The 14410-nt window shown below is 41.6% G+C and overlaps 1 protein-coding gene across 2 annotated transcripts; it reads left to right on the top strand.

Moving 5' to 3' along the window:
• Nucleotides 1-17: 17 nt before the first annotated feature.
• LOC146197124 (guanylate binding protein 128up-like) lies at nt 18-14158 on the top strand. 2 transcript variants are annotated; one of them, XM_084598876.1, is made up of 9 exons: nt 19-188; nt 1260-1425; nt 5219-5419; nt 6823-6992; nt 8746-8931; nt 10379-10491; nt 11584-11706; nt 13302-13397; nt 13875-14158. In XM_084598876.1, the coding sequence occupies exons 1-9, from the start codon at nt 147-149 to the stop codon at nt 13879-13881; spliced, it is 1104 nt and encodes a 367-aa protein (XP_084455002.1). In that variant the 5' UTR covers nt 19-146; the 3' UTR covers nt 13882-14158. The 2 variants fall into 2 exon arrangements, with proteins under 2 accessions (XP_084455003.1, XP_084455002.1); XM_084598877.1 differs by lacking the exon at nt 13875-14158 and having other exon boundaries at nt 18-188; nt 13302-13401.
• Nucleotides 14159-14410: the final 252 nt, after the last annotated feature.

Genomic DNA, 14410 nt, shown 5'->3' with positions numbered 1-14410 from the left:
TCACAACCCGGTGCACATCTTTCTCCCTCTCCTCATCTGCCGGCTCCTCCTCAGCCACCCGTCGGGCCGTATCGAGATCCATGCTTAGCTCCACGTGTAGTGGTGTACATTGATCGTTCACACAATCCCCGTGTTAGCACCTCGAGATGAGCACGGTACTCGAGAAAATAGCGGCCATCGAGGCCGAGGTAAGCCGCTTTCTCATTGCTACTGAATGTGGATCGGTGTCAGACGGGACAGCCGTCGTGCATTCGATTGTTTAGGCAGTTTCACTCTGCCGACTGTTTTAAGTCGTCAAATAGTATGATCCTTGCTGTGAAAGATGGCCCCGTGAATGTATCTCAGGTCCCACTCCATGCCCTGGAGTTTGAACATCTTCGTATTGTAACACTGCGCGGTTGAGCTTGCTAACTTGCGTTGGCATCGAGTCGCTGGCGCGCGTGCTGTCAAACTGACGTGCCAGTGCTTTGGCTGCTAGGACGGAACTTTAGAGAGAGAGAGAGATTTGATCGGACGAGGATTTCCGCATTAAAATATGTCGCACAAGCGTTCCCCTGGTCGCTCAAAGCGAAACCGGTTGCAAAGTTTTTCACCTGACCACGGTGCTAGGCGCCGTTATCGCCAAAAACCGCCACCTTGATTGCTACCTGTTGTTTTTGGCTTTGTATGTAGTTGTACTTACGTGAGAACTAGGCACATATACAGCCCACTCATTGATTTTCAGGAAGCTTATAACAGAAAGACTACTATGGCGTACTGCCAGCTTTTACAGTTTTGTAAATATGCCAACTTCCATGCTTTGCGTGGTGTTTAGAGCTGTGGTACACCAGTAAATCAACCAGACTGATGACGACGGCGGGATTTAAACGTCACTTGTTAGACATGTTGGTGTATGCCATGCACTGTGCAATAATTATTCCTACACCGTACAATTACATGCAGTAATGTAGAATTTATGAATGTTGCTTGCAAGTTAGCTGGCCATGACTATACTTTTTAATAAAATCAAATTAACCTTGTATTCATCAGCATGGCAGTTTTGCAGTTATCGTTTCTGGCTGGTGTAACAAATGTTGAAAGCTCATTGTGCGTTGCTTTCGTCTAGTAGGGGCGTAGGGATTTGTTGAGGACTGGAGTTGTGGGATGGTTTGTATCTTGCCAAAATTAAATAGGTAAAATAGCTTTTGCACTTGCTTCCTATCAAGACCAATTTATTGTTGAAGTGCTGTAATGCATGCATTCTGTTACTCCATTTATAGATGGCCCGGACACAACGAAACAAGGCAACTATGGGCCACCTGGGTCTTCTTAAAGCACGGCTGGCAAAACTCCGGCGAGAGCTGATCACACCAAAGGGTGGGGGTGGTGGTCCGGGTGAAGGTTTTGACGTTGCCAAGACTGGTGATGCCAGAATAGGTTTTGTAGGTAATGTATAGCTTGAGCTTCGTAAATGTCTTTTAAAAGTTTGGAAGCTGCCATCTGGTGTTGCCTCAGGCAGGTTCTACTTCTAGGGTATATTGCCTGCAAGTGTTCACAAGATGCACCTTGGAGAAAGCTTTTGACAAACTGCACATCATTTTGGCTCTTGCCAGTTGTTAACCAGAAAGGGCCATAAACATTCTACTTGATAGAGCTTACTCAGTAGCATCTTCCAAATTTTTTTTAAAATTTACTTGTTAAATTCCAGTTTTAAAAATGCACTTTAACACTCAAGGAGTGTGATAGTACAGAATATGGGCTTCTTAATATGCAGTTTGCTATGATGATAGCAAAACTTACCTAAGGGCACTTTAAACTGTCCCTGCAGATGCCCGAATGTGTTTATTCAGTGCTTTTGTGGTCAGAATTAGCCTCGCCACAGTATTATATGGACTGTCGTCTTTCTGGCTACCAGATGGTGCTAGCATTTACGGCTTTTCGATGCTTCAGCTACTCAAAACATTGCCTTAAGGGGGAAGTGAAGCTAAAAACACAATTTTCACCAAAAAAAAAAAAAAAAAAAAAAAACAGTTTTAATTCTTTTTTCTTGTTTTGGATTGTGCATGTATAAAAGAAACTTCCCACTAAGTTTGTTTGTCATCTGTGCAATAGAAAAAGTAAAAAAATCTTGGGGCCTCTTCGGACCACTAAAGTGCGATGAGGTGAAAGCCTCTATTGCTAGGTGGTCCGTAGCGCTCCACTTTTTCTCTCTTTTTTTCACTACCACCTTCCTCCTTTTTTTTTTTTACGGCTCGGCCCGGCTCGGTGAAAGTGTCCGTGGAGAGTTGTGACAGATACTATGCCTTTTCTTTCCTGTAAACCAATTTGAAACGTTGCTGATGCCTGCTGTACTGCATCTGCTTCTGCATGCTGTGTGGTGCGGCGTTCGAAGAAGTGCCGAATGAAAGGCGCCGCACAGACGCCCGGCTAGGTCAGCTTCGTATATGCGTGAATCATCTGGTGATGTCATGATCAGATGTGGCATCATCATGGCGTCAGTTCCAGTTATTAGACATGGCCAGATGAGACGTCATCATGACATCCTGTCTGGTCATGACGTCACTACTTGTCATGATGTCACCAGGTGATGACCTTATAGTCAGTCATCTGTCATTATCACCATCACTGCCACTAACTATCATTATACTATCTACCACTAATTAGCGGTGGCAGTCCCCGTGGCAACAGCACTGGCATAATGCTAAATGAGGAGAACTAAGATATGGTTCCCACGTGCCCGGCGTGGCTAAGTCAGGATAATTTACAGCTATAGCGGGACAGGACGCCGGACACCATGAGTATGAGGCATTAGAGGCTTTCGTTTTAAAACTAACCTTTTTGCGAGATGGTATGCTTTCGCCACCGAAAGCGCCTATGAACACTGATTTCAAGACACAGCTGCATAGCGGTCAAGAAACTTAGTGCAGAGCATATCCCCAAGTTACAGTGCTTGTTTTGCAAAAAACAAAGGACCTGATATATAGAGAGCTCAGTAGACAGCCAAGGAGAAAAACAGAACGAAAAGGCAAATTTCGGGCCGTGGTAACAGAGGATTCGTTGGTAAACCCAAATGTAAGCTTGGATTGACTAAAACGCAGCACGTAACCTTTGAACGCTGTTTTCACACCACTGGGGGCCTGGCTAATCAAAGTGCTCAACAAGCTGGGGATAGAATATGGAGCCTAGACGAAGAGGCATGCCCAGCAAGCAACCAAGGAAAGCATTTCACGAGTGATGACAAGGGCACTATGCAGCTGTAAAGCTGAAAATAAAGCTTGAAGCAATCGTCACAGAGCTGTGTCTTGTTGAAAAGAACGCCCCATCATATGCACCGCGCCACATTGATTTATTAATTTAGACCCTAAGTTTCAACAGAATGTTCTGGAATCTTTGAACTCATTCTTCTCAATTTGCACCTTTTTGCAAAGCACAACCATTAGGAGCATCCAAACTCTTTCGCCAAAAACTGCTTTCAATGTGGTTTCAGGCTCAAATTTTGTTGGGAACAAAATAAGGTATTTTTTGGATTCCTAATTATTCTCTTGATATAAAAATATCAAATATGTGACATATAGTGACAACGAAGAAAGGAAGAAATTTGTTTTTAAAGCGCTCATATTTTTCCAAAAATGTCATAAAGAACACATAATTGCCCTTATACACAATGAACTACCTAGACATTATCTAAGCACAAACGGTTTATACATCTTCATGATTTTTGAAATGATAGTTTCCCTAAGCTGACACACTTAATTACTCATTATGACAGCTACAACTTTTTTTTGTGATAAGCTGATGAAACTTATATTATATTGTAACAGGAGGAACATAATCCATTCCTGAAAAATTTATTCAAATTGGTGCAGCAGTTCAAAAGTTGACCTCATAGCCACGCATCCCCCCTTAAGGAGTGCTGTGTGTTGAAAAGACGATTACAGGAAAAACAGAGATAGGATAGGTCAGAAGCGCAACTTCCAACTTTAATGACAGAAAAGGTTGAGATAGGCACCCTTATATATCCATTGACACCCAGAAGAAGGCTGCATGTCAGTGCGTGAACCAAACCACAAACCAACGAGCAAAAGAGAACATATCAACACATGTCGAAATTTGATAAAGCGGCAGCTGAAAAATATGGAGAGCAGCATTAAAGAAAAAAAAAAAAGAAAAAAAGACGCATGCGTGATTTAAAAGCGTATAAGAAGTGGCAAAGAACATGGAATACATACTAAAACAGAGAGCAGTGAAAGGAACATAATAGGCATGTAGGAATTGTAAATTTCTTCTGGAGCAAGAGGCACTGACCTGGACAAGAGGCTAGATATAACAATCTAAAAAGGACAACTCATTTTCAGATTGGTGAAGGCTTGCTAATGCAGTTGTTTTTTCTTTGAGCAATGAAAAAGGCCTCGGTAACCTTTCTCTCTGTATTATCCGAGCTTTGGCCAGAAACCTAGTTTGTCAAAACAAGGGGTGGCAGTTTTTGCAACGGCTACAGTGTCATTAGGTCACCTCCAGACTTGCTCTTTAGTGTGATGTTGTGCTTACAGGCATACTCACTGAAACATTTCCCCATTTGCCCTACATAAACTTTACCGTACGTCAATAAAATTTCATATACAACATTGACGGTGCATTGTGTGTACATCATTTGGTAGTTGATCTTGCATTCTTTTTAAACATGTTTTCTGGTTACTGTGACATAATTTGGCCAACTTGCAGGGCACTGAGAATACCAAATGCACCTCGCGTCCTTGTGTCTAGAAGCCACTTTTTCCCAACTGTGGGAAATTCCATGCAAGTAAGGAATTACCTGCAAAGGTTTTTTTTTCTTTCTCACACTTTAAGTTTCAACATATGTTGATATGTTCTCTTTTGCTCTTGTTTTGTGATTTGGCTCACGCACTGACACGCAGCCTTCTTCCGGCTGTCAACGAATATATAAGCGCGCCTGTCTTGACCTTTTCTGTCATTACCATTGCAAGTTGCACTTCTGTGCTATCATTTCTCCATCATTCCTGCGATCATCTTTTCCGCGCATAGCACTTAAAGGTTCATGTACCAACTGGGTCGTCAGAAAGTTTTATTTGAAAACATTGCCACGCCATGGCAAAATATACTTGTGAATTTACAGTCTTGATTCGCAGTTGTAAGGGAGCACTATGAAAAGTACTAAACTTTACAATCTCAGAGGATTGCCATTGGCTTCAGGATTAGCTATCCTTGCTGCCATATCCAGGGTTTCCGTCGGTGGGCAAGTCTACGCTCATGAACACGCTGGCGGGTGTTTTCTCTGAGGTGGCTGCCTACGAGTTCACCACACTGACCACGGTGCCAGGCGTCATCAAATACAAGGGTGCCAAGATCCAGCTGCTCGATCTGCCAGGAATCATTGAAGGAGCCAAGGATGGAAAAGGACGAGGACGACAGGTCATTGCTGGTTGGTGTTACTTCTTTCTTGACCATTAAATCCAGGATTTCATGGAAACTGGTCAGGTCGGGTATATCCATGGTGGCAAAACTTTGACCGCCGACCAATCGTTCTAAAAAAATGATGTTTCAGCCCTGCTTTTGGGGTCAAAGTGTTAAGTATTTAAAAACAATTTGTAGGCACTCAAAGCTTTTTCATCCTTCTTGACCATTAAACTTATACCATGGAGGATCTGTGTAGCAGTTTTGTGCTATTATATCTCTAGTGGGCGGAATCTCTTTCTGGTGAAAATGTCTGCTCATCAGAGCAATGTGAGACAGACTGTACAGAAATGCAGACTAAAGATGCCAATGGCAGTCTTGTGGTTCATCCTCTGTAATCTTGTTTTTGTTTGTCGCATGCTGTACTCTTCCAGTTAACGTTAACTGACATCACTATTATGTCTCAGCTTTGTCTTTTTTTTTTTTTTTTTATTACCAAGGCTGTGCTGTCATGAGCTCTAGATAATTGCGACTGTTGGAAATATCTAGTGTTTCCAACCAGGAGCTCCTGTTGCAATCATGCATTGTGTCCCCAGTCTAGTTGTGGAACCATTAAGCCAAGCCAAAACCAAAACAAATGGCATAAAAACAGAACTGGTTCTACTTTGGCAGAAACAAATAAACTGCTCTGTTTGCTATTCAACCAGTTTCAACTCCACCCAGAAATGCCTCGTTTGCTTTTCATTTATTTTTCATCTCAGTAGCTGCATTCACAGACTTGTTACATCTGCTGTTGCCCTTTCTCAAACAAGCATAAATTTCTGAAGGATATTTCTGCTGGTGATGTTTTATAGTTTTGGCTGCTTCTAGCACCTTGATGATAAGCTGGTTACTTTTAGAATTTCGTGGCGTCTTTTTTTTTTAATTGAGTTCTTGTAGTGTCACCAGATAAATAACTTAGTTGCAAGTCGCTAGTTGCGGTGCTACATCACATTGTGATCGCACTTCGCAATCGCTGCAAACACATTGTGATCGCACTTTGCAATCGCTGCAATAGTTTGCCAACATATACACCTTTGGCATGTCGGCCATAAGGCTCTTGGCCTGATTTTCAAGCTAGGAAAGGTTGTGTTGAACAGCATCAGTGCAGCCATGAAGCAGACCAATATTTACAACTATTTCAGCAGTAAATAAATGTAAGAAAGTTGCGAGGTGTGGTCAGTGTGGTGGCCCACCAAGCAAATGCAGTATGTAAATGAAAGCTATAATAACGCTTTTGTTGCAACATGATGTACCCTTCTTTTTTGCGTATTTTAGCCGTAAGATGCCCACGCCAAAATAAGGTGGCAAAGCTGCCAAATTTGGCATGTATGTTTGTGTGTGGCGCAAGGCGTGAGTCTTCATTGCTTGTCATGTCTGATTACATCACAGTGGCCCGCACCTGCAGTCTTATCTTCATCGTGCTGGATGTGCTGAAGCCCCTCCAACACAAGCGAATCTTAGAACGAGAAGTGGAAGGGTTTGGCATACGGCTAAACAAGGAACCACCGGCAATCACTCTTCGTAAGAAGGACAAAGGTGGCATCAATTTGCAGATGCTGGTTAGTCAGAGTTTATTTATTTATTTATTTATTTGTTTGTTTGTTTATTTATTTATTTATTTATTTATTTATTTATTTATTTATTTATTTATTTATTTATTTAAACATACTGCTAGCCTCAAATTTAAGGCTAGCAGTATTTGCAGTGCAGTGCAAACTGGGGCATGCTTTAATAGTAATTCTAATAATAAATCTATTCGTTTGGATCCGTTTGGGGCTGGTTTGTGTGTCCCAGGCACAGGGGGAACACCTCACTTCGTCCTGAAGGTTACAAATGGGAGCGGGCACAACAACCTTGCGCATCATAAGAAAGAATGTTACACATCACTACTGTGTGTTGCTTAACGCTGATGTGTAAGTGGTAGTAATGTGATGTATGGTTTTTTGTAACTAATCACACTGATACACGAATGTTGGCCGTTTCCCCCTTCGGATGGATGAACATTTATTTATTTAGTAATACTGCAGGCCAATACTTTGGCCCAAGCAGGAGAGGCTATTCACAAACAAAAAAGGCACAGAAAAGCATATAAAATGTAACATGAAATGAACATAATGCACAAAAATAACCACAAATGAAACGTCAACATCGTTAACTTGCACAAAAATTATTTTGCAATGCAGCCATAAAATCGTTGGATTGAAATACATCAATGAAAAGTGAATACCACTCGTTCACCGTTCGAGGAAAAAAACTAGAAAAGGTGTGCACTCTGACTTGCATGTACATGTTGTATACATTACATTTCAGATTATACCTACACAAACTATATGTCTCACTTGTTGGTAGCATTGCACTGTTCACAGATTTAAAGAGGCCCTCCCCTCATCAAGAGGGCAGTGAGGAAGGGTATAAAGTTAGTGGCCTGCAGTCATCTGTTGAGTGTGTCCAAATCAGTCAAACTCTTTTATAGCTTTTAGTCACTGCTTCACCAAGGAGCAATCGCATGTATCTAGGGGCTTTGCTTGGAGGGGTGGCCACATAGTTTTGGAACACATTGCCTCTTTTTTTTTGTGTGTAACTGGGTATTCCCAGATAGTGTGGGTGATGTTAGGATAGGTGCTTAACCTTGAGCCTTTAGGTCTCGGGGGTCTGGAACAGTAGCGGGTTTGCAGTAATAGGCTCATGAGCTAACGTTAGTCTACAATATAGCATGCTTTTTATTGCCTGCTATTGTCTAGCACCTTCTTATTGTATCGAGCGTGTAGTGCCTAGTACAGGAATTGCAGTATAGATCTGAAACAAGAGAGTAACATGCTGCAAACTTTGTTGTTGAACTTCTTTATGCTTGTGGGAGTTCCGTAGGTGAAGTAGACTTTAATTGATGGAGTAATCACTCCTTAATGTCCACCTTTGCATAGCTGTGCAATATCAGAAAAGTTGATACATGTTAGTCTTCAGTAATTGAGTTAAAAGGAAAATCTGTCCTCAGTCAGGACAAATTTTTGTGAAGAGTTGAGAAGCCCACATGGGTCCCTTTTTATTGCTGTTTATGGTGCACTCAAGCAGATGTTAATGAGTAATTATTTCTGCCCTGTTGCTTAATTGTGCAGAGCCATCTGTATTTCTCTCTTGAGTTCATTAAGTTGTCATTGCGGGCATATTGTGGCTAGCATATGCTTCTTGCTTTTAAGCAGCTGGATACACATGCTTCTTACTTATGTTTGTCTATGAAGCAAGTGCATTTTTCCCTTTGTTCTCACAGTAAAAGACTATTCACTTGGTTCTTTGCTTCCGTTGTGCTAAAAAAAGGTGCCTCAGTCAGAGCTTGACCTGGATACTGTCAAGACTATTCTGTCTGAATACAAGATCCACAATGCCGACATCACGCTTCGGTGTGACGCCACATCAGACGACCTAATTGACGTAATCGAAGGCAATCGCATTTACATCCCCTGTATTTATGTGCTCAACAAGATTGACCAGATCTCTATTGAGGTAAGTTGGGCTTCTTTTCGTTTCCTCTTTCATTTAAGCCAAATGCTACCATCCATACTTTCATTTCACTCGCCTCATTGTAAGTAGATGCCTAAATAATAGTTAAAAAGTCAATTATCAGGAAGTAATTAATGCTATTTCCCTATTTTTTGATGTCCACTAACATTAGTACAAGTGTACAGCAGAAGCCTTTATTTATTTCACAATACTGCAGGCAGCCTGCCTAAGCAGGAACCATTCTAAGGATCTGCAAAAGAGGTTTCCTCAGCTCCTTCCTTAGATTTTCGCCTGTGGCCTGTTCTAAACATGTGTCTTGTGTCTATATACATAAAGGCGTTCGGTATCCCGCATTTGTCGAAAGCATGACCGACGCGCTCCTTGGGAATGCTGGTCAAGCGTCCGCGATTCGGCTATAGGGCACGACAGCATGGCAGGGGAGGCCCGTGAGAGACACGTGCAACGTGTTAATCGTGTGAGGTGTGCTCGGCATGCTTCTGGCCATGTGCGCGTTGTAGGCACCGTGGTTGCGAGTATCGTGGGGTCAGTGTGGTGAAACTGAAACCATCAAAACAGTCAGCCAACGCTATTGCTAGGTAATGCCTCCTCTCACTGGAATGCTGATGCTGATAGCGCTGATTAATAGCGAGGCCTGAACTTCGAATTTAGGCTGCAATTTTTTTCGGATCCGCATATAATACGAGGCGGAAATTTGACATGATAAAATCGTAAAAAACCCTTCATATTATACGTTAGTTTTTACGGTATTCTCTCTGTCAGCGTGTTGTGACATGGACCTGGAATCAGTGGTTATTCGGTGGATCTCGGCTGGCATAGCGGCCCACGTTGCTTTGTTTGGTATCAACTGTTTGGCATCTGTAACGAAGTCGGAGTTAGTTTGAAGATGAAGAGAGCTGCACAAGTGTAACTTCTAGTGCACTGTAATCGTGTTTGAGGAAGATGTGTGCCAATTTTCTTTGCCAAATATATTGTCATTTCTTGCCTCCGTCTCATCAAGATATTGACACGAAAACGTGTAGGCAACGGGGGTAGGGGGTATTTTAATTTATATATTTCAAATCTAAGCACCTGCCTCAATTTGGGAATTTTGATCGTGGAAAAAAAAGGGGGTGCTAGAATCGAGTAAATACAGTAACAGTTTTTCTTACGTCTTCACTGTAACGAGGTTTGATTGTATATGCTACTCTGATGGTTGCCACAATTTGATAGGTGGTGAGATGATTGAGGCACCCATTAGCATAAAGTGCACTAAAGTGCACTGTCTCACTTAGAAAGCGGGAATAGTTTGCACGCCATGGTTTTATGTTTGTTTGAAGAAACCTGTGCTTGGATAATGTGCTTGTATTTGACAAAATTGTTTGCCTACATTTTACGTAAAAACAGTTTTTCTCCGTGCTTTTCTTTTACATTTTACCAAATTTTGTTTCAGGAGCTCGACATAATATACAAGATTCCACACTGTGTTCCTATCTCAGCGCATCATAAGTGGAATTTCGACGATCTATTGGAAAAAGCATGGTCCTACCTCAAGCTCATACGAATGTGAGCCAAATGAATCAGATATATTGAAGAGATGCTTTCGTAATAATTTCATAGTGATTGAATCCACAATGCTGTTGTAAGCTGCACAGGAGGCTGTTCACCTGTAGAACGCAGTAGAAGTGAATGGAAGGAAAAGCCAGAGGGAGCTACTTATGAGGCAGTGCACTCATGCAGGACCATGGGCTAGTGTGACACCTGTTTTAGTCACCATAATGAGGCAAAGCATATGTGACATATGCTGTAGTAGCTAGAGTTAGCTGTTCTGATTGTATTTTCTTACCTTGCAGCATAAAGGTGATTACTATAGTGATAGGTAATGTGGACTGGAGCTATAGTTTCAAACACCAGCTCTGGTCACAGCGGTGTTGGGCAGTTTTAGTGGGCCGTGGTATGTAGAATAGTACTACTGGAGGCACACTTGAAGTTGTGTTTTAAAACTTTGGTTGCGCATACAGTATGCACTCATAAAAGCCATACTTGTTTTGCTACTTTGGTAGGGTAGAGTCCTTACAGGAAAACAGCATGCTTGAGTTCAATTTTAAGAACTATTCTCGGGAACGACTATGTTACTGAACCCTGTCCCTGCTCGAGCCCGTTCTCCCACCACCACTCTCATAAATGAAGTCCTTGTCAGTTCGATTCATTGCATTAGAAACGCGTGTAATTTTAAAGCTAATATCGGCTGTGGCTGGGGACAGTGTAGGCCACGAATTCAAAATCCACCAGCAGACAAGCTGGAGTGATTCTTTTTTTAGTCATTGAGTCAATGTCATTTTGTAGTCACCGGTTACAGGCATTCTGAATTTGGCTTTAAATAATACAAGCTGCACAGTGGTGCTTGTTGGAAGGTGGTGATGACCATAGTAGGAGATGGGTGTCTCTGTATGGCATCTGCCCTCTCTGCCCATATGGCAACGCACTCTCTTTTCTAGCTTTGTTTTCTCCCTCCCAATGATTGCTTCCCATGTTGGGGTAGCGGCCCATAGATGAGTGCAGGCCTTAGTCGAGGTATGTTGATGTGTTTTGGAAGGTTCTTTGTGGCGATCCTTGCATTTAGAACTTAACGTTGCTGCCACCACGCTCGTTTTGCAGATACACAAAGCCAAAGGGGCAGCTGCCAGATTATGAAGCACCAGTCATTCTCAGCCAAGACAGAAAAACGGTGGAAGACTTTTGCAACAAATTGCATCGCACCATTCTGAAAGAGTTCAAATGGTAACACTTTAATTTCATCGGTCATGCTACTGCGTTTTCGTGCTTTGTGTACTAGTGTAATAGTGCTGCACGTTACTGCAGTCTTTGCATGGGTGCATGGCAAGTTCTGTAGGTCTGACACAAATTTTCATGCACACACGGGTTTTTGATTCTGTCAACATTGCTATGCCTGCCAAAACTGAATTTTATGCTGTGTTCTCCTTACGAAAGCATTTCTATGCTCAGGGCACCAGCCAACAGCCTAACCAGGACAGTTAATTTTGTGACATGAGTGGGCTTGATGGGGCACAAAGCACAAATTTTCTTTTGAACCAAAATCGGGAAGTGATTGCTTGAGCCTCAGTTGTTTGACATTTCTTAGGAACTGGAATCTCTGGAGTTGAGCTGATAGTGTCTTCAAGGGGAATATCTTGTTTGAAGACAGTACCTCGGAGCTCAAGGGCAAGAGTTTAATCCCGGCCGTAATGACGGCATTGCGGTAGAGATGGGGTGGAAAGTCTAAACCCTGGTGGAAATATGATCCTATTAGACGTATGAAAATGCATTGCCTCTATAGGGTGTCAGGAGAGAAAAAAAAATCTTACGCTGAAAAAATGTATTAGTAAGCGGAATCATGTCAACAAGATCCTCCCATTACAAGACCATTTTATTATATTTGCTTTCGTGTAACATATAACTGGACACACATACAAGCTCCTATCTTTTTTTGGAGTGCTTTTGTCATGACAAACGTCTGAAATGTCGGAATAAATTTTCTGGTTCCTAACTTTCACCTTAAGCTGTTTACTGTATCTTTAGGTGCTACATTATTACCTTTGATTGTGACCTTTTTGATCTTTATGTGGCTTGTTACTGTTCTCTGTATATTTTATATATGCCCCCCTTCCCTCATGCAATGCCCTGCTCTGAGGGTCTTTAGAAATGCTATGAATAAATAGTGAATCCCTCGGTGATTGAAATTGATCTGTAGCCCTCTACTATGGCATGCAACAGCTTGCAGTGCTGCTTCAACGTGCAATAAATTTGTCACTCAGAAGCAGAACTTAGAGAAAGCACTTGGATTTATTGTTGTCAAAAATCAATTGCTCGGCTATTTTGCTACATTTATGTTTTTTCGGCAGAAAAATGCAGAATTTTTTTTTTCTCTCTCATCACTTGATTCAAACTCGTAACATGAAGGCCGAATAAATTTGTCGCTCAGCAGCAGAGCCTGAAAAAAAGCACTTAGATTTATTGTTAAAAATCGATTGCTCGACTATTTGTGACTACACTGGTGTTTTTCAGCAGAAAAACGCAGCATTTTTTTTCTTCTCTATCATCACTTGATTCAACTTTGTGATCACCATTAGAAAGTGAATGATGGTGTAGCCTAGCCCTAGAGATCTGTGTGCCGAAATATGTGTCCTTATCACAGTTTTGTTCCATTTTTACTCGAATTTGAGTGAATACGGTAACATATCGACACGGACCAGCCTTATTTGTCCTTAGTGTTTTCTTCTAAAGCACGAACGCTTTGTTTCGTCTGCTTTATTAAAATGATCACTTGCAAGCCTTGTTCGTAATTTTCTACAATTCTGTCCTTCAATCTCTTGTAGTGCCCTGGTTTGGGGCTCCTCTGTGAAGCACAACCCACAGAAAGTGGGCAAGGAACATATCCTGAATGACGAGGATGTCGTTCAAGTCGTCAAAAAGTAAGAAAGCCTTACAAATTTCCTTAATCATTCTTTATGCTCTCCGTGTGTGTAAATGTTGCACTGTTCAAAGGTGCCCGAAGAAAACGTTTGTGAATTCTTTGTAAAAACAGTACTTTAAATTTGCTTGAGAATAGACTGTTTTGACTATTTGTGTAATTGTTGAGAATATAAGTGTATATAGACTGCAAATTATCCATACCTAGGCATGTAAACAACTACAAAAAAAGCTTGAGGCAGAAGTTCCAGACAGGCAAGACGGAAGTGACTGAGCATTTCTAGTTGTGTTATGCCTAGTAGCTTTTGTTCACTGAATTACACACTTTTGCAGTGCCATATTTTTTTTATTGCTGTGATTTTTTCAAATGTCTCTTATAACCATAGGAAAACCAACCAAACCATTTTCAAGTGTCTTTTATAATCTAGTGTCTCTTGTAACGAGATTGATGACTGATTGTATTTTTATTATCCTTGCAGAGTGTGATACAGCTGCTGCCAAAAATGGCATTTTGACTGAAAGACTATTCACTCGAAAGATGTGAAAGCTTGTGGGGAGGACAATAGCTATCTGATGCTGCCACATTCGTTAAATGTGACATTCTTGATGTAAATACGACATGGCCACAAAGTGCCTGCGTGAACGGAATGGTCGTGCACAGTCTTCTCATCGGCTAAGGCTTTTGGGACAAGTTGTGACTACTTCAGCAGCTGAACTTTCAGTTTGATGTGCACATTAAAAATGACAAGAAACTGGTACTATTTATTTGTTGTGCTGTGTTAGTATACACCTTAGTTCACTCCTATCTAAAGCTGTGCTGTATCAAAGCGCATCCATTTGATAAATTATGGTATTACACAGCCTAATTCTATTTGCCAAACTATTCGATCACCCACATACCAACCTCTGCTCTCCAAAGGCCTCCACCCACCCAGGCACCTCCACAAACCTCCAAATACAATGCCCTATGGTGAAAGCAAATTTTGGCGCAAACAGGTGATGTATTCTGTGCCTT

This window comes from Amblyomma maculatum, chromosome 3, assembly GCF_055883805.1.
Source record: "Amblyomma maculatum isolate TAMU_Amacu chromosome 3, ASM5588380v1, whole genome shotgun sequence".
NCBI classification, from domain to species: domain Eukaryota; kingdom Metazoa; phylum Arthropoda; class Arachnida; order Ixodida; family Ixodidae; genus Amblyomma; species Amblyomma maculatum.
This window is presented reverse-complemented; position numbering and strand designations above follow the sequence as displayed.